At 43.0% G+C, this 27055-nt stretch overlaps 1 protein-coding gene across 1 annotated transcript in view; it reads right to left on the bottom strand.

Annotated features, from left to right (window-relative positions):
• Nucleotides 1-27055, bottom strand: part of MUC19 (mucin 19, oligomeric) — a 195188-nt gene that overhangs the window by 80613 nt on the left and 87520 nt on the right. The window contains 14 exon segments of the mRNA XM_065525213.2: nucleotides 282-335; nucleotides 470-523; nucleotides 1855-1908; nucleotides 2532-2585; nucleotides 2737-2790; nucleotides 3727-3780; nucleotides 4204-4257; nucleotides 4512-4556; nucleotides 5258-5314; nucleotides 5966-6019; nucleotides 10103-10156; nucleotides 10263-10328; nucleotides 12945-14447; nucleotides 14535-24872. Coding sequence (XP_065381285.1) covers nucleotides 282-335; nucleotides 470-523; nucleotides 1855-1908; nucleotides 2532-2585; nucleotides 2737-2790; nucleotides 3727-3780; nucleotides 4204-4257; nucleotides 4512-4556; nucleotides 5258-5314; nucleotides 5966-6019; nucleotides 10103-10156; nucleotides 10263-10328; nucleotides 12945-14447; nucleotides 14535-24872 — 12495 coding nt within the window.

Raw genomic sequence — 27055 nt, 5'->3', positions numbered from 1 at the left:
ATCACAAATGTTTTTTACTCCTACTAATATCCTGGCCATACTTACATATAACATTACAGGAGAAATTTCTCAGAACAATTACAAGAGACATTTCACTTCTAATAGGATATTGGTAAATTTTTGGGAAAATATTTAATTTAAAGGCAGAACTATTTGTGCTAAGATGCATTGTCCAGAAATAAATGCAAAATATTCTGTAGGAAAGCCCACTTCCAAACAAGTCATGCTTATGAGAGTCACGATTCACGGTAAATCCCAAATCATGAGCTGCTCCGCCTCACCTGCTCTGGATTCAGTTCCAGTACTGCCCCTACCTCCTGTGAGAGTTGTGGCTTCTGAGAAAAGAAGAAAATAAAGAGGTCTGGGGAATCTGAGATACTGTGGAAAACTATCACAGTGCTAGTTTTTTATTGCAGCTCTGCAAAGTTATCATGCATTCCAGATGAGGAACTCATTCCCATTCAACTACCTGTGTGGAAGCCTCCAGATGAAATGGTTGTCCCAGAGAATTCTCCAGAAGTACCTAAAAAGAGAAAAATAAAGGAGCTAATAGGACAAATAATACTGGAATCATCAGTGGGTTCCTGAACCACTAGAAGACCTTTCCTAAGAGCTCTGGTTTCCGAAGGAAATTAACAATGAATAATTTTTTCCCCAACTATTGACAGATGATTTGCTACGGATTATCCTTTCCCCTGCAGCTTATTCAAAAACAGTAATAGCTTAAATTCAATTTAAAAAAGAAGGATACTTAAATTCACTTTACTAACTTCACTTTCAGTGATGTAGTTTCCTGGTGTTCCTGGAGGAGGAAAAATGTCTTGAACATTCTAAATGTTCTTGTTTGTGTAATTGAAAATATTGTGATAATCGGATGTATAATAATATACTTCTATGAGATATTTATACCTCCCGCTGGTGATTTTAAGTAGTTCATCTTACCTGGCTTGGGACCCTGTGAACTGCTGCTGGTAACAGGTGAAACCGTGGTCGTAGCTGTTGAAGTAAACAGAGTGACACTCAAAATAAGCATATACTTGTCACTCATCTTATATGCTGTAAGCAATCCTTTGTACCTGACATTCTCTTCTCAGTGAAAAGAACAAACAACGGTCTCTGCCTTGTGAGATTTCCATTTGTGGGAGAGGGAACACAGAAAATAAACAAGTGTAATAAATATGTTCAATAGATGTCAGCAGGTGATAGTACTTTGGAATCATGAGGGGCCGAATGAAAGAATTGGGGGTTCTGAGGAGGCTGCTGCAGGTCAGTGGGCCTCAGCCAGGTGTCCAGAGTACTAAAGTTGTCACACAGGAAATGGAGCAATGCCTGACTTAGATAACTCAGTGATAAGGTTTGACTCTCAGTCCCCACTCAAATCTCAGGTTGAATTATAATCCCCAGTGTTGGGGGAAGGAACCTGGTTGGAGCTGATTGGATCAAAGAGGCTGGATTTCCCCCTTGCTGTTCTTGTGATAGTGAGTTCTCACGAGAACTGCTTCTTTAAAAGTGTGTAGCACTTTCTCTTTCACTCTCTCTCTCCTGTCACCAAGTGAAGATGTACTTGCTACCCCTTCGCCTTCCACCATGATTGTAAGTTTCCTGATGCCTCCCCAGCCACGCCTCCATACAGCCTGTCTCAGGTAGTTCCTTAAAGCACTGTGAGAATAAACTAATACAACCAGTTTCTGAAATTCTTTAGCAGAACAACTCAGAAGATCAGAATACACGTTGTGCTTCCAGTTAAGAAGTAATTGTCTTTCCTTGGCCCTCATTCTCATTTATGTGTTCACCTCAGCACCCCACAACAGGGCAAGGATGAGAATTCTGAAGCCTGGGACTGATGAAGCTTACCTCCTGGAGCTTCTGATCCAGTGGTCCTGACCCCTCTTGAGGAACCTGTGGCTTCTGAGAGAAAATAAAGCAACAATAAAGACTGCAGTATGAAGACATACAGGGTTATGTAGCCCTAGGAGCCTGTCGTCTGAGCAGCCAAGGTGTAGCAGCCCAGTATGCTTTTGGACTATCCTGTGTTGTCATTCCCAAGTTCCAGAGTCTCTCTAGAGAAGCCACCATGGTATTAAGAAAGTGGGTAATGGGCAACAAGCAAATAGATTGATAAAATCTATATTCTTATTCAATATGTCAGTAAACTGGGTTTTGAATGCTAAAAGGACATCTGTGTATTTCTCATATAATATCCTTCCCACAGTATATCTACCAAAGACATTTTTACTTATCGCGTCTCTTTTTTTTCTAGAGTTCTGAAACAGGGAGATGGGGGCTATCTCTAGATCATCTATGTAACTGTCAATCAAATGACTGATGACTGCCTTGGGTGTGGAAAGAGAACCTGCTTACAGCACAGGAAATAAGAATGAAATTTGAGTTTCCGACCTTTCATCAACGAACAACGGTAATTTCTTGATCAGTACTCAATATGGGAGAATCCAGTCACATGGATTCATTTCGCACCACAGTCTTTATTGAATATTACTGGCAAATGAATGCAATGACCCAGCAATGCTCACCTGTGGCTATTCCACCTCTTGTTGATGTACTTCCTCCTATGGAAGTTGTGACTTCTGAGAGACAGAAAAACAGAAAAGACATATTTGAAAAATATTCAATCACTATGAAATGAATAAGATATTACTCTTAAAAAGACAAGCACCAGAGAAGACATCAAATTACGGGAGGAGCTCTGAAGAGTTCCCTGCCAACCTGCAGACTCACCTGTCCTGGAACTGCCAGGGGCAAGGGTTGTGCCAGGAGCCACCCCAGTCGTAGATGAAACACCAAGAGGACTGGGATCACCATGGTGATTAATCTTTCTTTCCTACAGACCTGCCTCTAGAAAGAATCTAAACCTAACTTATATCTAACTAGCACTTTCCCTAGCTCTTCCCTGGTGATGAGCCCTGTGTATTTTCTTACTAACCATTTTATTACCAAAGCAACCAAAGTGACAATGTTCTCAACCTGTGATAATCTTCCTAGTATTCTCGGTCAGGAGGACAATGTGGGTTTCTCCCATGCTCCCCTGTTCTCCTCCCTGTGTCTTGGCTGTCAGATGCAAGAGTGGTGCCTGCTGTGGGGTGGTTGCTGAGAATGCCATGAGTGTGCTGAGAACTCCAGACGTTGTGAAAATATTTAGCTCTTCATTTGTGAAAAGGAAGCACTAACACAGGGCAGGTGTGTTTCCTGGGTTCTTGTAGCTCCTCTGTGTTTCTCAGCAAGTTTTATCACCCCCTCCTCTTCTAAAAGCTTCTAATGTTTGTAATCTCACAGCAGAAGTTACTCAGAACAATCAGTATAATTGTCCTATCTTCCAGGATTAGAAGTATGATTCTGCACTCTGTAATTAGTAGCTTTTCTGGAAAAATGTCTAAACTTATAAAGAATTTGTTGGCCAAAAATGTAGTATATTAGTAAAGTAAATACAAACTGCTTTCCAGAATCCTCCTCTCTCTAGTCTCGCTATGAGTGTCAAAATCAGTGATAACAAGAAAGACATGAGTTGCTCCTTCTCGCCTATTGTGAATGAAGCTTCAGTGGTGCCAACGTGTTCTGCGGAAATTGTGGCCTCTGAGACATGATTTGGAATTGTAAATTCTGGGGAGTTGCGATAGAGGGAAGAGAGATTTTGTGTTATTCATCAGAACAACCTACAAAAAACATCATTTCATCTGCGCATCCATAGAGATGGTTTTCTTTCAACTTTACCTGTGTTGGAAATTCCTGTTTCAACAGATGTCTCAGAGCCTACTCCAGTGATACCTAAAACAAGAAAAGCAAACTTAGCAAATTCATCATGGAAGCAACTAAAAGGGCATTTCTCAGGACTTAATGTTATAAACGGTGCAAATGCTAAATTAAGAGTGTCCTTCTCTCATTTCATCTCCTTGGCCCATTTATTCACAGGCAACTTGCCAGTGAACACCCTTACATTCTAGTCTGCTGACAGAGGGATGGGGGCTCATTTCATGCCTGCCTGTTTCACTTCCTGTTATGTCTTCCTGGTGTACCAGGGATGACTACAGAGGAAGGAAAATGAAAGATAAAGTTCTTTATAAATATCTCTGTGATACTTTTGTGGTTGATTTCATGTCATCCCTAAAGCATACCCATGCATACACATACACATGCACAAAACTCATAAACGAGTAAGAGCCAGCCTACATTTTCTTTATGGAATTTTACCTGCGTTGGAAACTTCTGAACTGGTACTGACTTCAGAAGAAATGATAGTGGTGCCTGTGGAAAAAAAAAAAAATTGTGTGAACTTTAAAGCAATGACGGTCTCATTCCTGACTTCAGAGAACTAGTTCTGAAAGCCAGGACTCAGGCACACTTGTCGGAGGGTCATGAAAATGTCAGTTCCAGAGGGATTCACAATTTGACTTAGCCTTGCGTAAAATGTGTCCTCAACCTTCGTATTCTTCTGTTTTAAGCTGCAATCCCAAACAATGAATCAACAGAACCCAAAGTCTTGGAATGAGAACACTCACCGCCTGACAGTCCTGCTCCAGGAGTCCCTGTAGCAGTTGTAGCCTCTGAGAAAGAAAAGAAAGGAATGAAGTAAGAACATGCTGGACGGTTGGGTCTCATGGATCACATCTATAATTCCACACTTTGGGAGGCCGAGGCTGGCAGATCACTTGAGTCCAGGAGTTGGAGACCAGACTGGGCAACATAGTGAAACCCTGTCTCTACAAAAAAGAGCCTGTAGTCCCAGCTACTTGGGAGGCTGAGGTGGCAGGATCACCAGAGCCTAAGAGGTCAAGGCTGAAGTGAGCCAAGATCATGCCCCTGTACTCCAGCCTAGGGAGCAGAGTGAGACCCTATCTCAAAGAAAGAAAGAAAAAGAAAGAAAGAGAGAGAGAGAGAGAGAGAGAGAAAGAAAGAAAGAAAGAAAGAAAGAAAGAAAGAAAGAAAGAAAGAAAGAAAGAAAGAGAGAGAGAGAAAGAAAGAAAAGAGAGAGAGAGGGAGGGAGGGAAGAAGGAAGGAAGAAAGGAAGGAAGGAAGGAAGGAAGAAAGGAAGAAATGAAGAAAGGAAGGAAGGAAGGAAGGAAGGAAGGAAGGAAGGAAGGAAGGAAGGAAGGAAGGAGAAAGTAAAGAAAGAAAAAGAAAGAAAGAAAGAAAGAAAAAAGAAAAGAAAAGAGAAAAGAAAAGGAAAGAAAAGAAAAAGAAAAGCATGCTGGGTCAACTGTATTACCTAAGTGGCTCCCTCCAGGATGTCCTGGTATGTGGTGACTTACTGAGACATAAGTTCCAGGTTTGAGGGTTTTCCCAGAAATACTACCAAAAGTTCCTGAAATAAAGAAATGGTGGTCCACATGCCATGACTAGGGCATTGCTTTTTCAAAAATGAGTATTTCTTACAATATATTAGGATGCGCTTTCTTTGAGCTTTCCAATGGCAAAAATTTATCTGTGTTTCCAATGTAGCATCTCTTTCTTATAGCAAATTTTCTGACAATATTCTAGATGCTTTAGTGTCTTTGAGATTCAGTGCTTGGAAATGGAAGTTTTCTCAGTACATGTATATCCAGTGGCCAGGGACTTGACTTCTTAGGGCATGGAATGAGCTCCTTGAGGTAGAAGGAAGTCAGGCTCCTCAAGCTTGACATTTATTATCTAGTAACTGTTTTGCATTTTTAAAAGGTTTAGTTTATGGAATAAAGTAGTGTGGCTACATTTTAGGCAACACTGCTTAATGAAAGATGATCAAAAATGCAGTAATGGCTTAGCAGGCTGAGCTGGAGCTATTCCACCTGCAGAGATTCTACTTCCTCCTAGGAACTTGTGGCCTCTGAGGATGAGGAAAAGAACAAAGACACAATTGGGAAGACATTAAGGATTTGGGATTATTATAGTGATAATTTTGCCTAGAAATAAAACCTGAGGAGATAGCTCCTTGAAAGAAGTTCTAATGGGAAGATTCCACTCAGCTTGTTCTCACCTGTGTTAGAACTTCTAGGGGCAAGAGTTGTGCCAGTGGTTACCCCAGTGGTACCTGAAACACAAAAAGTCCAGAGGTCACTGACTCATTCTGCCATGAGAACATCTGAATCTAGATGCCATCTGTGTGTTCTTTGCTATAACAAGTAGCCTTTTCTGGGTACTTAAAAAATCTATAATTCTATGAGTTTTTCTGCTTGAACTATTCCATTTGTAAATCACAGGGAGTGGCAACGTTCTCTACTTGAGACGTCCTTTCCTGGCCTTCCCTGACAAAGATGAAAGATGATCTTCTCTTGTGTTCACCTAGTTTGATCTCAGTAGGCCTTAGCTCTCTACTACAAAAGACAGTTTATACTGAGTACCTGAGACAACGAGAAACTGCTGAGCATTACTCCTTAATGGGGTCAAAGAAGGCTTTCTGGAAAAGACAGCATCTAGATCTTTACTATTGCTTAGGATTTGTCTATGTGAAGTCCAGGAAGGGAACATCAGGCAGAAGACATAGTGAGAGCCAAGGTTTAGGGAAACATAGCAATATGTGTTGTATAAACATAGAATGAGTGAAAAATAACTGGAAATTTAGCTCAAATTCAGTGAGAAAACAACTTCCTAGTGATCAGTTTGTAACATTTTATAAAGGAACTTCTAACAGTGCCACCAACTAATTCAAGTGAGGCTAAAAGTTGTTATGTAAAGGGGGCTAATGAGAACTTTGGAAAGTAGATGGAGTCTCCAAAAGCTCTAATATTACACTACAGCACTTAGAATTTACTTGAAGGGAAATGGGTAGCTGCTACCATGGATTGATGACAGAAATGATATGAACAGAGATAACAGTCAATAGAGGACCACTGACTGCTGTTTCAGATAGAACACATCTGAGAACAGAGAAAACTAGAAGAGAGGAAACTTGCCTACAATAGTCTAGACTAAAGGAAATGTAGAGGAGTAGAAAGAGCTCAGGTGTTGGAATCAAAAGAGTTGTGTGGTTTTAAACAGGTTAAAAATCTCTGAACCTCAGTTTCCTTACCAGCAAATTAGGGAAAATAATGCCTACATTATCCAAATGAGATAGTGAATGAAAGCTAAACATATTTCAGCTGTATTGAGTGTTCGTTATATGCAAAGCTCCCCAGGTAAGACATTAATGATACATAAGACTTGGTCCCCTTTCAACAAAGGTAGAATCTAGTGGATCAGGGAGACAAGTATTGAAATCAATCACCTCATCGGATAAGGGCCATAAAGAGGTTTTAAATCAGTGAAAAATAAGACAAAAATGCCTGTTTTCATGGAACTTATATTCCAATGTAAGCGCTAAAAGGATCAGAAGGAGAAATTTTTTTTTTTCAAAGTGAGATATTCTAAAGAATCAGCTTCTAGGCCATCTGTGGTGGCTTATGCCTGTCATCCCTGCACTCTGGGAGGCCGAGTTGGGCAGATCACCTGAAGTCAGGAGTTTGAGGCCAGCCTGGCCAACATAGTGAAACCTCATCTCTACTAAAAAAAATGCAAAATATTAGCCGGGCGTGGTAGCGCACACCTGTAATCCCAGCTACTCAGGATGCTGAGGCAAGAGAATCGCTTGAACTGAGGAGTTGGAGGTTGCAGTGAGCCAAGATCGTGCCACTGCACTCCAACCTGGGTGACAGAGCAAGTCCCTGTCTCCAAAAACGAAACAACAACAACAAAAAACCCAAAACAACAACAAAAAGTCGGCTACTTTTGCTTATCTTTTAAAACTGTTTTTAAGTTTAAAAAAGAGATACCAGGATACATTAAAAGCTAAATAGTTTTCTTGTAAATAGTAGGTGACTATTAATATGCTGAGAAATATGGTGCTACCTCTTTTTAATAGGGGAGATGTTTTGGGAGTTTTTTTGGTTTGTCTGAGTTTGTATACTTGTATACAATCAGTGTAGAATTTAAGTATTATATAAAGGATTCAATACACCTTTATTATGATTTAAGAAGACATGAGAATAGAAAAATCAAAAGCCCTATGCTACAAAAATCAAATTTGAAGTTCATGTTTTATTAATCAGATAATAAAGACTTCTGGTACCATGTGTTCTATTCCATTAATGTAACATTATTTTTTCAAATGCACATTTATAATCTCATATTTTCTCACCTGCTACTTCAGGCTGTTTTGATGGCACTGAAATTTAAAAACAAATATATTTATAAATGTATATATTTGATTAATTTCCATTTACAAAGATTAATTTGTATGTTAGGTTATAATTTGAGAAGCATGTCACACACAATCCTTTAAATGTTTTTCAGTGCTCAAATGGAAAAAGATAGAAATTATATTTCAAGCACATTGTACAGAAATAAATTTTCATGTCATTGAATTTCAGCTTACCTACAATGAGTTGTGGTGGAATTCTAACTGAGCTTACTAAAGGATAAATTAAATCCATATTTAAATTAAAGAATTTATTTGAATTTCCTTTAAAAAATTTGCTTCAGTGGGTCAAATGCCTTGATAATTAAATTTTGTTTAAAAAACAGATGTTATTTCCCACAGAGGCTTATCTTAGAAATTTAAGTCAGATTAAGTGTTCTCTTGTGAGACATATTGTAAAGTGCTCTTTTAAAGAATCATGTATGATTTCTATGATTACAGATTATCAAACTGAAAACAAAAACACTGCCATTTTTCCAAGCAAAACATTTATACACAGGTAATTGTTATTTGGTTACATTTAATTAAAGCTGTCTTGAAATTATAAAATGCCAAAAATGATAAAATACATACTGTGCCTCAATAGTTACACACCGTGTCCCAATGGCTACCTGTTTGTGGCCATGTGTTAACTTATAATTATGTTGCTCAATATATAATATGAATCATGCCAATTTGTTTACATTTGCATAACCATAGATTGAATAAATAATGAATACAAATTTAGTTTGAATTAAATTATTGAATTATTTTCTAGCGATCAGTTGGTAAAATTAATTTCCACAGGAGACTTTATAACAGTAGTTACAATAATGTGGCATAAATCTTCATCAGAAAAAAAAAAAAAAAGGTAAGCATTCTATTCCTTAAACTATTAATGAGCAATGTAGTCATTAGAGTCTGGGTTCTGTTAGGGACTTGCACATTGAGAAATGACGTATTTCTCAAGTACTGTCATACTAAGTATATTACTAGTTGAGAACCTTAAACAATAATATACTGTAGCCTTGAAATAATAATTCTGTTAATTTACTCAGTGTTAGGAAAAAGAAATTGCCCTGTAAGTATTTGTGAATCTTTTTTTAAAAAGGAAAGTTATAAAATTTGGACTTATAAAACAATAATGTTATAGTTTTGTCAAATAAAATTCTCCGAATCTTATTTCAGAATAGGAAGTGCCGTAGTTTATTACATTAAAAAACTTATTTTTCTTACCTGCTGCTCCAATTCTTTTAGTTAGAAATGGGAAACATTTAAGCTTTGTGATTTTAAAAGCGAGCTTTATTGATGATTTTGTTTGTTTGTTTGTTTGTTTGTTTGTTTTGAGATGGAGTCTCGCTCTGTTGCCCAGGCTGGAGTGCAGTGACCTGATCTCGGGTCACTGCAACCTCCACCTTCTGGGTTCAAGCGATTCTCCTGCCTCAGCCTCCTGAGTAGCTGGGACTACAGGCATGCGCCACCATGCCCTGCTAATTTTTATATTTTTAGTAGAGATGGTGTTTCACCATGTTGACCAGGATGGTCTCCATCTCTTGACCTCATGATCCACCCGTCTCGGCCTCCCAAGGTGCTGGGATTACAGGCATGAGCCACTGCACCCAGCCTATTGAAGGGTAATTAAATATCACTGTATATTTTGCTTTAGCAAAGGAAGGCATCACATTGAAGAGCACAGTTTTGGAATCAATAAACAATCAAGAAAAATATTGATTTCACCATTTGGCGTGCTGTAGAAACCTATCAACTTAGGTAATAACTTTGCCTAAGTTCCTCATGAGCAAAATGAGATAATCATGTTCATTCAAGTAATTTATGAGATAATATATTTAAAGACATTGTAATTAACTGGCATTATTATTATTAATGATATTGCTGTTTTAAAATAAGCAATGAGCATGAAAAAAAATCAAAAACACATCTGACATCCCCCTGCTTACTTACCAGTAGTGGTACTTCCTGGTGCAATTGTTGACCCAGGGATGGCTCCCGTGGCAACTGAGATTAAAAAGCGTAAAGTCAGGAGCAATGTTCTTATTTTATTGAAGCACTATCCAGATATTTATCAACATAACTACTTTGAGCCCAGTTGTGGTTCCAGTACCTGATGTGGAAGCTATGCTTTCACCTTCAGCTCCTAGGGAAGTTGCAGCAGGCACTCCAGTTGTAGCTGAATTTAAAACAAATGAAAAAGAATCTTAGTAGAATAATTCGAAATTTTCATATGGACTTCTCCCTAACATCTCAAATTCAACTTTCAAACATGAACCTATGATCTTCCCACCACAAACTGCTGCTGCTTCACAGTCCCTATTTTAATAATTGATAGAAACACCATCCCAGCAACTAAATATTAACCTGAAAAATACCCTTAACAAAATCCCCATCAAACCACTGCCAAATCCCCTTGATGGTTCTCCAAAAATAGGTTTTGAACTTTTCCCTTTTTTTCCATCCACCACCATAATTTATTTTAAACCATTGCCTCTTACCTTGATTGAGCAATAACTTCCTAACAAATTTCTCTGCTTCCGTTCTCGCCTTACACAATTCTTCACATTTGCAGTCTTACTGATCTTTTAAAAATGGGAATCCTGATCATGTCACTCTTCTGTCTCACACCTTCAGTTAACTTCCCTCAGCTCTTAGCAACAAGTCTACAATCCTTAACGTGTGTGGCAAGGCTCTGTTCTATGTGATCAGGGTCCTTCTGACTTCTCTGGGCTTATTTTGTACACCCTCTGGCTTCCTAACAGGGCACTGGGAACCCTGGCCTCTTTCCACCTTAAACTTTCTAAGAGCCTGTGATTTCCCCCATGGAGCTCTTCTTAGCATTTCCCTCCCTGTCTTATCCTCTTTGACTACTGCTTCTTCATTCTTTGGGACACCAGGTGGAAAGTCACTTTCCTGGCACCCTCACCTTATTCTTAGCACTTAACATTAATTTTAATACTATTGAGATACTTTTCTCTTACTGGCTAAATCCCCCACTAGACAGGATGTCCTGAGAGCAGTGACCCTGTCAGACTCATTCACTTCTGTGCCCACACACTTATCACAGTGCCTGACACACAGATGACAATAAAAATAATTAAACAACATTTAATTAAACAGTAAATGTGAGACACTGCTGTCATAATAGAAAATGTCCAAATACTTCTGGTATAGTAGACTTTTCATTAATCTGATTTTCTTTGGGAGGTTGGCATTTGGCATATCTGAGACTCCATCGAGATATCCCCTCCAGGGAATATATTTCCTTTCTGCTCTAGTTTATACCCACTGCCACACGAGGGAGGATGGTGTAGAAGGTAAGGAATAGGCTCTGAGGACAGACCTTCCTGGTGTACATTATCACTTACAGCAGCTAACTAAACTTCTCCTTGACTTCCTCATTTGAAAATGTGAACAAAAATAGCACTTATCTCAGTAGTTGCTGTGAAAATTAGTGACATGTTTACACATCTCATAACAGTTCCTGGCTGCCCAAAAAGTGCTGAAATATTTTCTTGCTTTAAGCTTCTTCATGTAAGGTTTGTTTCCTGATAAAATCAGCACTGTAAAGACAGATAATTTGTTTTCCTTCCATCCTAGTCCTAAAACACCTAACAAAATTTAAGGTCCTAAATACTATTAGGTTGGTGCAAAAGTAATTATGGTTTTTGCCATTACTTTTGCACAAACCTAATAGATGATTTGGATCTGACTTTCTAATTTCCTTATTTACAATATACTCATTACCATAATTACATTGACCAGAAAACCTTATGTTCGGTTTGGGAGGCCAAGGCGGGCAGATCATTTGAGGTCAGGAGTTCGAGACCAGTTTGGCCAACACAGTGAAACTCTGTCTCTACTAAAACTAAAATAAAATAAAAATAAAAAAATAGCCGGGCACAGTGGTGCGTGCCTGTAATCCCAGCTATTTGGGAGACTGACGCATGAGAATTGCTTGAACCTGGGAGGTGGAGATTGTAGTGAGCTGAGATCTTGTCACTGCACTCCAGCCTGGGTGAGAGTGAGACTCTGTCTTAAGAGAAAAAGAAAAAAAAAAGAAAACCTTACGTTGAGCTACAGTTGCGACCAAATTCTTCCAACCCCACTTGCCTGATTTTCCAGGTGTGGTCAATCTGGTCCTGCTTTCATCTGCTCCAGGGCTGGTTACATATGGTTCTTCAGTTTTGCCTGGTTAAAGCACTACTTGATTATCAGCTTTACATGGTTCATCTTAGTAAATATAATGAACTTACTGCCCCTTATGTAAAATTCGAATTTAGATATCAATAAATCTAGGTCATCTCTTAATCATTTCTCCCCAATTTAGGTCATTGGTTAAATCATAATTGATTCATCTTACAATCATAATTGGAGGTCTTAGCCAGGCTTATGTTGAACCACACCAGAGTACCCAGGTGAGCCATGCCTGCTGGGTTCCCAACTGTAGTGGCCCCAGAGTCTGGTGCTCCAGCTGTGCATCCCTTGCCAACACCTACAGTAGTCCCCATGAAAACATAAACCCAAAAAGTCTAATATTCTGGAAAGCCCCCTCATTGTTCACCAATTTGAGTTCTTAATAACATATTTAATTGTGATAAATTTACACAGATTCAAGTCTGGAAGACCAAAAATTACGTTGTTCATATTAAATGACCTATCTTTAGCTAACTGGACTTGCCTTCAGGGACTGTAACCTCACTTCCTGGCTCTCCTGTTCTTCCTGTTACAGTGGTTGTGCCAACTGATGGTCCAGTTGTCCCTGTCACTTGACCTGAGAGTCCATTTGTACCTGTTATTCCAGCGGATGGTCTAGTTGTCCTTGATTCTTCAACTGATGTTCTGGTTGTTCCTGTTTTTCCAGCTGATGGTATACTTGTCCCAGATTTTGCAGATGATCCAGTTGTCCCTGTCACCTCAGCTAATGATCTGGTAGTCCCTGTCACCCCAGCTGATAGTCCAGTTGTCCCCGTCACTCCAGCTGATGGTCCAGTTGACCCTGTCACTTCAGCTGATAGTCCATTTGTACCTGTTATTCCAGCTGATGGTCTAGTTGTCCTTGATTCTTCAACTGATGTTCTGGTTGTTCCTGTTTTTCCAGCTGATGGTATACTTGTCCCAGATTTTGCAGATGATCCAGTTGTCCCTGTCACCTCAGCTAATGATCTGGTAGTCCCTGTCACCCCAGCTGATAGTCCAGTTGTCCCCGTCACTCCAGCTGATGGTCCAGTGGTCCCCATCACTCCAGCTGATAGTCCAGTTGTCACCATCACTCCAGCTGATGGTCCAGTTGTCCCCATCACTCCAGCTGATGGTCCAGTTGACCCTGTCACTTCAGCTGATAGTCCATTTGTACCTGTTATTCCAGCTGATGGTCTAGTTGTCCTTGATTCTTCAACTGATGTTCTGGTTGTTCCTGTTTCTCCAGCTGATGGTATACTTGTCCCAGATTTTGCAGATGATCCAGTTGTCCCTGTCACCCCAGCTAATGATCTGGTAGTCCCTGTCACCCCAGCTGATAGTCCAGTTGTCCCCGTCACTCCAGCTGATGGTCCAGTGGTCCCCGTCACTCCAGCTGATAGTCCAGTTGTCACCATCACTCCAGCTGATGGTCCAGTTGTCCCCATCACTCCAGCTGATGGTCCAGTTGACCCTGTCACTTCAGCTGATAGTCCATTTGTACCTGTTATTCCAGCGGATGGTCTAGTTGTCCTTGATTCTTCAACTGATGTTCTGGTTGTTCCTGTTTTTCCAGCTGATGGTATACTTGTCCCAGATTTTGCAGATGATCCAGTTGTCCCTGTCACCTCAGCTAATGATCTGGTAGTCCCCGTCACCCCAGCTGATAGTCCAGTTGTCCCCGTCACTCCAGCTGATGGTCCAGTTGTCCCCGTCACTCCAGCTGATGGTCCAGTTGACCCTGTCACTTCAGCTGATAGTCCATTTGTACCTGTTATTCCAGCTGATGGTCTAGTTGTCCTTGATTCTTCAACTGATGTTCTGGTTGTTCCTGTTTTTCCAGCTGATGGTATACTTGTCCCAGATTTTGCAGATGAACCAGTTGTCCCTGTCACCCCAGCTAATGATCTGGTAGTCCCTGTCACCCCAGCTGATAGTCCAGTTGTCCCCGTCACTCCAGCTGATGGTCCAGTGGTCCCCGTCACTCCAGCTGATAGTCCAGTTGTCACCATCACTCCAGCTGATGGTCCAGTTGTCCCCATCACTCCAGCTGATGGTCCAGTTGACCCTGTCACTTCAGCTGATAGTCCATTTGTACCTGTTATTCCAGCTGATGGTCTAGTTGTCCTTGATTCTTCAACTGATGTTCTGGTTGTTCCTGTTTTTCCAGCTGATGGTATACTTGTCCCAGATTTTGCAGATAATCCAGTTGTCCCTGTCACCCTGGCTGATGAACCAGTTGTCCCTGTCACCCCACCTGATAGTCCAGTGATCCCTGTCACTCCAGCCGATAGTCCAGTTTTCCCTGTTGCTTCAGCTGAAGGCCCAGTTCTCCCTGTTACTCCAGCTGATAGCCCTGTTTTCCCTGTCACTCCAGCTGATAGTCCACTTGTCCCTGTCACTCCATCTGATAGTGTAGTTATTCCTGTCACTCCAACTGATGGTCCAGTTGTCCCTGTCACTCCAGCTGATAGTCCAGTTTTCCCTGTCACTCCAACTGATAATCCAGTGGTCCCCATCACTCCAGCTGATAGTCCAGTTGTCCCCGTCACTCCAGCTGATAGTCCAGTTGTCCCTGTCACTCCAGCTGATAGTCCAGTTGTCCCTGTCACTCCAGCTGATAGTCCAGTTGACCCTGTCACTCCAGCTGATAGTCCATTTGTACCTGTTATTCCAGCGGATGGTCTAGTTGTCCTTGATTCTTCAACTGATGTTCTGGTTGTTCCTGTTTTTCCAGCTGATGGTATACTTGTCTCAGATTTTGCAGATGAACCAGTTGTCCCTGTCACCCCAGCTAATGATCTGGTAGTCCCCATCACCCCAACTGATAGTCCAGTTGTCCCCGTCACTCCAACAGATTGTCCAGTTGTCCCTGTCACTTCAGCCGACTGTCCAGTTGTCCCTGTCACCCCAGCTGATAGTCCAGCTGACCCCGTTACACCAGCTGATGGTCCAGTTGTCCCTGTCACTCCAGCTGATAGTCTTGTTGTCCCTGCCACTACAGCTGATGATCCAATTGTCCTTGTCACCCCAGATGATAGTCCAATTGTCTCTGTCACCCCAGCAGATAGTCCAGTTGTCCCTGTCATTCCAGCTGATAGTCCAGTTATCCCTGTCACTTCATCTGATAGTCCAGTTGTCCCTGTTACTCCAGCTGATACTGTAGTTGCCCCTGTCACTCCAGCTGATGGTCCAGTTATCTCTGTCACCCCAGCCGATAGTCCAGTTATCCCTGTCACCACAGCTGATAGTCCACTTGTCCCTGTCAGTCCAGCTGATAATCCAGTTATCCCTGTCACTCCAGCTGATGATCTAGCTGTCCCTGTCACTTCAACAGATTGTCCAGTTGTCCCTGTCACTTCAGCTGACAGTCCAGTTGTCCCTGTCCCTCCAGCTGATAGTCTTGTTGTCCCTGCCACTCCAGTTGATGATCCAATTGTCCCTGTCACCCCAGTTGATAGACCAATTGTCTCTCTCACCCCAGCAGATAGTCCAGTTGTCCCTGTTACTCCGGCTGATACTGTAGTTGTCCCTGTCACTCCAGCTGATGGTCCAGTTATCCCTGTCACCCCAGTTGATAGTCCAGTTATCTCTGTTACCTCAGCTGATAGTCCAGTTATCCCTGTCACCACAGCTGATAGCCGAGTTGTCCCTGTCACTCCAGCTGGTGATCCAATTGTCCCTGTCACTCCAGCTGATGATCCAATTGTCCCTGTCACTCCAGCTGATGATCTAGTTGCCCCTGTCACTCCAACAGATTGTCCAGTTGTCCCTGTCACTTCAGCTGACTGTCCAGTTGTTCCTCTCACCCCAGCTGGTATTTCATTTGTCCCTGTCGCTTCAGCTGATAGTCCATTTGTACCTGTTATTCCAGCTGATGGTACAGTTATCATTGATTCTTCAATTGATGTTCTAGTTGTTACTGTTTTTCCAGCTAATGGTATACTTGTCCCTAATCTTGCAGATGAAATAGTTGCCCCTGTCACTCCAGCTGGTGATCCAATTGTCCCTGTCACTCCAACTGATGATCTAGTTGCCCCTGTCACTCCAACAGATTGTCCAGTTGTCCCTGTCACTTCAGCTGACTGTCCAGTTGTTCCTGTAACCCCAGCTGGTAGTCCAGTTATCCCTGTCACCCCAGCTGATAGTCCACTTGTCCCTGTCACTCCAGTTGATGATCTAGTTGTCCCTGTCACTCCAACAGATTGTCCAGTTGTCCCTGTCACTTCAGCTGACTGTTCAGTTGTCCCTGTCACCCCAGCTGATAGTCCAGTTATCCCTGTCACCCCAGCAGATAGTCCAGTTGTCCTTGTCACCCCAGCTGATGGTCCAGTTATCCCTGAAACTTCAGCTGATAGTTCAGTTGTCCCTGTTACTCCAGCTGATACTATAGTTATCCCTGTCACTCCAGCTGATGGTCCAGTTATCCCTGTCACCCCAGCTGAGAGTCCAGCTATCCCTGTCACCCCAGCTGATAGTCCAGTTGTCCCTGTCACCTCAGTTGATAGTCCAGTTATCCCTGTCACCACAGCTGATAGCTGAGTTGTCCCTGTCACTCCAGCTGGTGATCCAATTGTCCCTGTCACCCCAGCTGATACTACAGGTAGCCCTGTTGCTTCAGCTGATGGGCCAGTTGTCCCTGCCACTGCAGCTGATAGTCCACTTGTCCCTGTCACTCCAGCTGATGGCCCAGTTGTCCCTGTCACTCCAGCTGATGATCCAGTTGTCCCTGTCACTTCAACTGATGGTCCAGTTGTCCCCATCACTCCAGCTGATAGCCCAGTTTTCCCTGTCACTTCTGCTGATGGTCTAGTTATTCCTGTCACTCTTGCTGATGATCCAGTTTTCCCTGTCACCTCAGCTGACAGTCCAGTTGTCCGTGTCACTTCTGCTGATAATTCAGTTGTCTCTGTCACTCCAGCCAATGGTCCAGTTGTCCCTGTCACTTCTGCTGATGGTCCAGTTATCCTTGTCACCCCAGCTGATAGTTCAGTTATCCCTGTCACCTCAGCTGATGGTCTGGTTGTCCCTGTTGCTTCAGCTGACAGTCCAGTTGTCCCTGTCACTCCAACTGGTGATTCAATTGTCCCTGTCACTGCAGTTGATTGTTCAGTTGTCCTTGTCACCTCAGCTGACTGTCCGGTTGTCCCCACCACCCCAGCTGATGGTCCAGTTGTCCCTGTCACTCCAGCTGATAGTCTACTTGTCCCTGTCACTCCAGTTGATAGTCCAGTTATCCCTGTCACTCCAGTTGATGATCTAGTTGTCCCTGTCACTCCAACAGATTGTCCAGTTGTCCCTGTCACTTCAGTTGACTGTCCAGTTGTCCCTGTCACCTCAGCTGATAGTCCAGTTGACCTTGTCACACCAACTGACTGTCTAGTTGTCCCTGTCACCCTAGCTGATAATCCAGTTGTCCCTGTCACCTCAGCTGATAGTCCAGTTTTCCCTGTCACCACAGCTGATAGTCCAGTTATCCCTGTCACTCCAGTTGATGATCTAGTTGTCCCTGTCACTCCAACAGATTGTCCAGTTGTCCCTGTCACTTCAGCTGACTGTCCAGTTGTCCCTGTCACCTCAGCTGATAGTCCAGTTGACCTTGTCACACCAACTGACTGTCTAGTTGTCCCTGTCACCCTAGCTGATAATCCAGTTGTCCCTGTCACCTCAGCTGATAGTCCAGTTTTCCCTGTCACCACAGCTGATAGTCCACTTGTCCCTGTCAGTCCAGCTGATAGTCCAGTTTTCCCTGTCACTCCAGCTGATGATCTAGCTGTCCCTGTCACCCCAACAGATTGTCCAGTTGTCCCTGTCACTTCAACTGAGTGTCCAGTTGTCCCTGTCACCCCAGCTGATAGTCCAGTTGACCCTGTCACACCAGCTGACTGTCCAGTTGTCCCTGTCATTCCAGCTGACAGTCTTGTTGTCCCTGTCACTCCAGCTGATGATACAATTGTGCCTGTCACCCCAGTTGATAGTCCAATTTTCTCTGTCACCCCAGCAGATAGTCCAGTTGTCCCTGTCAGCCCAGCTGATAGTCCAGTTGTCCCTGTCACCTCAGTTGATAGTCCAGTTATACCTGTCACCACAGCTGATAGCCGAGTTGTCCCTGTCACTCCAGCTGGTGATCCAATTATCCTTGTCACACCAGCTGATACTACAGGTAGCCCTGTCGCTTCAGCTGATGGGCCAGTTGTTCCCGTCACTCCAACTGATAGTCCAGTTTCTCCTGTCACTTCTGCTGATGGTCCAGTTGTTCCTGTAACTCTGGCTGATGATCCAGTTTTCCCTGTCTCTTCAGATGATAGTCCAGTTGTCCCTGTCCCTTCTGCTGATAATTCAGTTATCCCTGTCACCCCCACTGATAGTCCACTTGTCCCTGTCACTCCAGCTGATAGTCCAGTTATCCCTGTCACTCCAGCTGATAGTTCAGTTATCCCTGTCACTCCAGCTGATGATCTAGCTGTCCCTGTTACTCCAACAGATTGTCCTATTGTCCCTGTCACTTCAGCTGACTGTCCAGTTTTCCCTGTCACCCCAGTTGACAGTCTAGTCGTCCCTGTCACTTCAGCTGATAGCCCAGTTATCCCTGTCACCACAGTTGATAGTCCACTTGTCCCTGTCAGTCCAGCTGATAGTCCAGTTATCCCTGTCACTCCAGTTGATGATCTAGCTGTCCCTGTGACTCCAATAGATTGTCCAGTTGTCCCTGTCACTTCAGCTGCCTGTCCAGTTGATCCTGTCACACCAGCTGACTGTCCAGTTGTCCCTGTCACTCCAGTTGACGATCCAATTGTCTCTGTCACCCCAGTTGATAGTCCAATTGTCTCTGTCACCCCAGCAGATAGTCCAGTTGTCCCTGTCACCCCAGCTGATAGTCCAGTTATCCCTGTTGCTTTAGCTGATAGTCTAGTTGTCCCTGTTACTCCAGCTGATACTGTAGTTTTTCCTGTCACTCCAGCTGATAATCCAGTTTTCCCTGTCACCCCAGTTGATGATCCAGTTATCTCTGTCACCCCAGCTAATGATCCAGTTGTCCCTTTCACCCCAGCTGATAGTCCAGTTATCCCTGTCACCCCAGCTGATAGTCTGGTTGTCCCTGTCACCTCAGCTGATGGTCTGGTTGTCCCTGTTGCTTCAGCTGATAGTCCAGTTGTCCCTGTCACTCCAACTGGGGATCCAATTGTCCCTGTCACTGCAGTTGTCCCCGTTACCCCAGCTGATAGTCCAGTTATCCCTGTCACCCCAGCTGATAGTCCACTTGTCCCTGTCACTCCAGTTGATAGTCCAGTTATCCCTGTCACTCCAATTGATGATCTAGTTGTCCCTGTCACTCCAACAGATTGTCCAGTTGTCCCTGTCACTCTAGCTAATAGTCTGGTTGTCCCTGTCACCTCAGCTGATGGTCCAGTTGTTCCTGTCGCTTCAGCTGATAGTCCAGTTGTCCCTGTCACTCCAGTTGACGATCTAGTTGTCCCTGTCACCCCAACAGATTGTTCAGTTGTCTCCGTCGCTTCAGCTGATAGTTCAGTTGTCCCTGTCACTCCAGCTGGTGATCCAATTGTCCCTGTCACTCCAGCTGATGATCTGGCTGTCCCTGTCACTCCAACAGATTGTCCAGTTGTCCCTGTCACTTCAGCTGACTGTCCAGTTGTCCCCCTCACCCCAGCTGATAGCCCAGTTATCCCTGTCACCCCAGCTGATAGTCCACTTGTCCCTGTCACTCCAGCTGATAGTCCAGTTATCCCTGTCACTTCAGCTGATGATCTAGTTGTCCCTGTCACTCCAACAGATTGTTCAGTTGTCCCTGTCACTTCAGCTGACTGTCCAGTTGTCCCTGTCACCCCAGCTGATAGTCCAGTTGACCCTGTCACACCAGCTGACTGTCTAGTTGTCCCTGTGACCCCAGCTGATAGTCCACTTGTCCCTGTCAGTCCAGCTGATAGTCCAATTATCCCTGTCACTCCAGCTGATGATCTAGCTGTCCCTGTCACCCCAACAGATTTTCCTATTGTCCCTGTCACTTCAACTGACTGTGCAGTTGTCCCTGTCACCCCAGGTGACAGTCCAGTTGACCCTGTCACACCATTTGTCTGTCCAGTTGTCCCTGTCACTTCAGCTGATAGTCTTCTTGTCCCTGCCACTCCAGCTGATGATCCAATTGTCCCTATCATCCCAGTTGATAGTCCAATTGTCTCTGTCACACCAGCAGATAGTCCAGTTGTCCCTGTCACCCCAGCTGATAGTCCAGTTATCCCTGTTGCTTCAGCTGATAGTCCAGTTGTCCCTGTTACTCCAGCTGATACTGCAGTTGTCCCTGTCACTCCAGCTGGTGATCCAATTGTCCCTGTCACCCCAGTTGATACTACAGGTAGCCCTGTCACTTCAGCTGATGGACCAGTTGTCCCCATCACTCCAGCTGATAGTCCAGTTTTTCCTGTCACTTCTGCTGATGGTCCAGTTGTCCCTGTCATGCCAGCTGATGGTCCAGTTATCCCTGTCACTCCAGGTGATGATCCAGTTGTCCCTGTCACTCCAGCTGATAGTCCATTTGTACCTGTTATTCCAGCTGATGGTCCAGTTGTCCTTGATTCTTCAACTGATGTTCTAGTTGTTCCTGTATTTCCAGCAGATGGGATACTTGTCCCTGATCTTGCAGATGATCCAGTTATCCCTGTCACTCCAGGTGATGATCCAGTTATCCCTGTCACTCCAGCTGATAGTCCATTTGTACCTGTTATTCCAGCTGATGGTCCAGTTGTCCTTGATTCTTCAACTGATGTTCTAGTTGTTCCTGTTTTTCCAGCAGATGGGATACTTGTCCCTGATCTTGCAGATGATCCAGTTATCCCCGTCACTCCAGGTGATGACCCAGTTATCCCTGTCACTCCACCTGATGATGGCCCATTTGTATGTTTCACTCCAGCTGTTGGTCCAGTAGTCCCTGACCTTACAGCTGATGGTTCAGCTGTCCCTGATTCTTCAACTGATGATCCGGTTTTTTCTGTTTGTCCAGATGATGATCTAACTGTCCCTGATACTGTAAGAGATTGTACAGTGGTTCCTGATATTGCAGCTGATGACCCAGTTGTCTGAGTCACTGTAGGTGATTGTCTAGGTGTCACTGTCACTCCAGCTGATGGACCAGAGTTTTCCGTTAATCCCGTAACTGGCCCTGTTGTCGCTGATCCTGAAACTGATTGTCCAGTTGTCTCTGTTCCTCTAACTAATAGACTCGTTGTACCCTGTCCTCCAGATGAAGTTCCAGTTGTCCATGATTCTGTAACTAATGGTATGGTTGTTCCTGATCCAGTAATAGATGGTCCAGTTTTCTCTAATCCTTCAGTTGATGGTCCAGTTGTCCCTATAGCTTCAGCTGATAATCCAGTTGTTCCTGATCCTACAAGAGATTTTCCAGTTGTCCCTGAGCCATCAACATTTAGTTCTGTTGTTACTACCACTCCAGCTGATTGGACAGATGTCATTGTCACCCCAGCTGATTGTGCAGATGTCCCTGTCAATCCAGTAAATGGTCCTGTTGCCCCTGATATTTCAGGTGATTGTCCAGTGGTCCTTGTTCCTCCAACTGATGATGTGGTTGTACTTAATCCTCCAGATGAAGTTTTTACAGTTGTCTCTACTCCTGTAACTGATGGTCCAGTTGTCACTGATCCTACAACAGATTGTTTAGTGGTTCCTGTTACTCCAGCCAATGGTTCAGTTGCCCCAGTCACTCTATCTGAATATCCAGATGTAACTCTCACTCTAGCTGATGGTACAGTTGTCTCTCCTACAATAGGTGATCCAGTTGTCCCTGATCCTTCAGCTAATGGTTCAGTAGTCTCTAATCCTACAACAGATGGTCTAATTGTCCCTAATCCTTTACTTGCTGGTCCAGTTGTTCCTGTCACTCCTACTGATGGTCGAGTTGCCCCAGTCATTCTAGCTGATTGTCCAGATGTCACTGTTACTCCAGCTGATGGTCCAATTGTCTGTGCTTTTACAACAGGAGGTCCAGTTGTTCCTGATCCTACAGCTGAAGGTCTAGTTGTCTCTAATCCTACAGTAGATGAACCAGTTGTCACTAATCCTTCAACAAAATGACCTGTTAGTGCCACTCCAGCTGATTGTGCAGATGTCCCAGTCATTCCAGCTGATTGCCTAGATGTTCTTGTCAACCCAGTAAATGATTCTGCTGTCCCTGATTTTACAGCTGATTGGCCAGTTGTCTCTGTTTCTCCACCTGATGATCTTGTTGTACCTGATTCTCCAGATGAAGTTACAGTTGTCCTTGTTCCTGTAACAGATGGTCCAGTTGTCCCTGATTTGACAACAGATGATCTCGTTGTTTCTGTAACTCCAGCTGGTGCTCCAGTTGTCCCAGTCTTTCTAGCTGATTGTCCAGATGTCACTGTCACTCCAGGTGATAGTCCAGTTGTTCCTGATCCTTCATCTGATGGTCCAGTTGTTGCTGATTCTCTTGATGATGACTCAGTTGTCCCTGATCCTCCTGATGATGGCCTTGTCCCTGTCACTCCAACTGATGATTCAGTTGTACCTGATTCACCAGCTAATGGTCTAGTTGTTCCTGATCCCACAACGGATGGTCCAGTTGCCCCTGATCCTTCAGTTGATGGTCCAGTTGTTCCTATTACTCCAGCTGATGCTCCAACTGTGTCAGTCACTCTGGCTGATTGTCCAGATGTCACTGTCACTCCACCTGATGATCTAGTTGTCTCTGATTCTAAAAGAAGTGGTCCAGTTGTGACTGATCCTTCAACAAATGATCCTGTTGTCGCTGCAACTCCAGCTGATTTTTCAGATGTCACTGTTACTCCAGCTGATTTTGAAGATGTCCCAGTCACTCCAGCCAATTGCCCAGATGTTCCTGTCAATCCAGAAAGGGGTCCAGTTGTTTCTGATCTTGCAGTTGATTTTCTGGTTGTCCCTGTTGCTCCATCTGATGTTCTTGTTGTACTTGAACCTCCAGATAAAGTTCCAGTTGTCCCTGATCCTATATATAATGGTCTAGTTGTTTCTGATCCAATAATAAATGGTACAGTTGCAATTGATCCTTCAGTTGATGGTCCAGTTGTTCCCGTCTCTCCAGCTGATGGTCCAGTTGCCCCAGTCACTCTGGCTGATTGTCCAGATGTCATTGTCACTCCAGCTGATGATTCAGTGGTCTCTGATTCTAAAAGAGGTGGTCGAGTTGTAGCTGACCCTTCAACCAATAGTCCTGTTGTCATTGCCACTCCAGGTGATTCTTCAGATGTTGTTACTCCAGCTGAATTTGAAGATGTCCCAGTCACTGTAGAGGATTGTCCAAATATTTCTGTCAATCCAAAAAGTGGTCCAGTTGTTTCTGATCTTGCAGTTGATTGTCCAGTTGTCCCCATTCCTCCACCCGATGATCTTGTTGCACCTGAACCTCCAGATGAAGTTCCAGTTGTCCCTGATCCTCTAACTGATAGTCTAGTTGTTTCTGATCCAATGACAGATGGTCCAGTTGCCTCTGATCCTTCCACTGATGGTACAGTTGTACCTGCTGTTTCACCTAGTGGTCTACTTGTACCTGATCCTGTAGCTGATGGTTCAATTCTTCCTGATACTTCAGCTGATGTTGCTGATGTTCCAGTTACATCTGTCACTCTAGCTGATGGTTCAGTTGTTCCTGATTCTGCACCTGATTGTCCAGTTGTCCCAGTTCCTCCAACTGATGGTCTTGTGGTACCTGATCTTCTGGCTGATGGTGCAGTTGTTCCTAATCCTGCAGATGTTGGTCCATTTGTCCCTGATCCTGATTCTATAATAGATTTTCTGGTTGTCCCTGATCCTTGGCCTGATTGTCCAGTTGTTCCTGTCACTAGAACAGATGGTCCAGTTGTTCTGGAGTCTTCAACTGATCGTGTAGTTGTTCCTGTCACTCCAGGTGATGTTTCAGTTGCTCTTGTCACTCCAGCTGATAATCTAGTTGTCCCTGATCTCACAACAAATGGTCCAGTTGTTCCTGACCCATCAGCTGATGGTCCAGTTGTCCCTATTTCTCTAGCAGATGATCTACTTGTACCTAATCCTCCAGTAAAAGACACAGTTGTACCTAGTTCTGTAGCTGATAATCCAGGTGTTCTTGATCCTGTAAACGATTGTCCACTTGTCCCTAAACCTTCAGCTAATGGTCTAGTTGTCACTGATTCTCTTGATGAAGGTCCAGTTGTCCCTGATCCTCCAGCTAATGATACAGTTGTCCTTAATCCTGAAACTAATGGTCTGGTTGTCCCTGATATTTCAGCTAATGGCCCAGTTGTCCCTGATACTCCAAGTGATAGTTCAGATGTCTCTGTGACTCCTGACGATTGTTCAGAAGTCCTTGTCACTGCAACTGATGGTCCAGATGTTATATCTGATGGCCCCAATGTCCCTGAAACATCAGATGATGATTTAGTTGTCCCTGGTATTTCAGATGATTGTCCATAATTCCCTGTTAATTTAGCTGATGGTCTAGTTGTCTCTGTCTCCCCAGTTGATGATCCAGTTGCCCCTGTCACAAACACATAGTCAAAATAGAATGATGTTAATAGCTATCTTGGTCCTTGGTTAACCTTTAAGACTCGTGTGGCTTTGTTTCTCTAGTACAGCTTTTATACCTCTTCATCTCCATAACCACCATATTATTTCATACTTTTCTTTTTGCTACATTGTAACTTCTTTTAACAAAAAGAGTCTCACTTTGTTGCCCAGGCTGATCACAAACTCCTGGGTTCAAGTAATCTTCCTGAGTACCTGGGACCACAGTGATCTTCACTGTGCCAGCTCTAGCATAACTTCTTTCTGTTTGTTTATTTTCATAAAAATAATTTATCCAATATCCCTATTGTGTGTCAAAGAAGTTGTCAGCAACTTATAAGTATCACCTCACTTTACCATTTGAATAATTCTATGAGATACATAATATTACTTTTTTATAAAATAGAAACTAAAGCAAGATTAAGTTGCTATTCTAAGGGGATGCAGATAAATGGTTCTCTGCTCCATGGGACATTCTAGTGGGAAGAGAGAGGTAGACATAAATAAAATAACTAGCCAACCAATAACCAAATTCACAAACAAGAAAAGCTTCAGAGCATTAATATAAAGTGAATTGATACTAAGCAAATGGAATATTCTATTTTAGACTGTCTGGATAGTAAAGGCTTCTCTGAGAAGATGCTCTTTATTTTGAAGTCTGATAACAAGAAGCAACTTACTAGTGAAGCTCTAGGCGAATGGCGTTCCAGGCAGAGGTAACAGCCAGTACAAAGGTCATAAGTCTAATGGAGCTATGCTTGCTAGAAAAGCAGAGCTAGAAGTTGAGTATAGCTGGATAATGGGAGCTGAGGTGGGGAATATTATAAGTTAAGGTCAGATATATAGGAGCAAGTGAAATGTTTATGAATCAGGGAGGGAGATTGAAGATTTTTCTAAATGCAAGGGGCTATAATTTTAAACAGGGGAGAAATAGCATAGAATTGATATACATTTAAAATCCCTCTTTACACTTTGTAGAAAATACATGGCAGGGGTGCATTATAGAATTAAGAACAACAATTATGAGGTAATTTCAGAAGTTCAGATAATTTATGAGTGGCTTGGGTTAAAATTGTGATAAAAGAGACTGAGAATAGTGGATAGGGTCAGGATATGTATTGGAAGTAGCATTAACAGGCCTTGTTTAGATATGGGAGGTACAAAAAAAAAAAAAAGAGAACCATCAAGGATGACTATAATATTTTTACCTGAGTGAATTGAGTCAGTGATGGTAACATTTTCTAATATGGGGAAGACTCAGAGAACAGGTGTGCGCATAAAGGGAAATCCAGTATCACCCAGAAGGCTCTGGTTCTGAAGATCCTAATATATCAAGAATACCACTAAAGAACCAGATAAAGATGGAAACCTTGGATCTGTGGAGACATGGATCTGCACAGCGGTGTGTCTGTGTGTGTATGGGTACATGTTTCCAGCAAAACTCAACTACTTGGGTAGAGCAGAAAAGAGTTCACTAACCCTTGATGGCTCCAATCCTTCCAGAAGGTTCCCTTCCATACGACCTGTTATTTTACCTCATTGATGAGAATAAAACCTCTCTATCCTTTACCAGACTGGGAATTACTATTCACTTATTGAATTATTTACCAGATATCCACCAGATACTTATCAAGTAGCCAAACAGAAACTGAGCTAGGCACTAGGAACACAACTGTAAACAAAGATAGGCAATGTGACAAGATCTTGCTCCAGTTTTAACCGAAATCTACCATGTTGGTGGTCTGTCTAGTAAAAGATAATGACTGGATGAAGAATCAACAATCCAGGCCCTGACTTGGCCTAACAACATACTCATCCTGTGACTTTGGGGTAAACACATGGAGTTTTCCTAGATAAAATGTAAATAATTACTAATATATTATTGACTGCATAGGGTGTCTGTAAGATTTAAGTAAGTTAATACATGTGAAAACATTTGTGCATTTTATACTTTATACAGTTGTTTCCTGATGATCATTTTTACCTTTGTTAAAACAGATTAAGATAACTTATACATGATATTATATAATGGTTAATGACTGCTTCATATGTTTACATTACAAATAATATTGTATTAAATATATCCAGCAGAAACTAAGATATAAGTGGCTTTATCTACTAATATTTTATCCTACTAATTATATTTTTCAGGCATTT

This window comes from Macaca fascicularis, chromosome 11 (genome assembly GCF_037993035.2).
Source record: "Macaca fascicularis isolate 582-1 chromosome 11, T2T-MFA8v1.1".
Classification (NCBI taxonomy): Eukaryota; Metazoa; Chordata; class Mammalia; order Primates; family Cercopithecidae; genus Macaca; species Macaca fascicularis.
The sequence above is the reverse complement of the archived record's forward strand: the minus strand, read 5'-3'. Positions and strand labels throughout refer to the sequence as shown.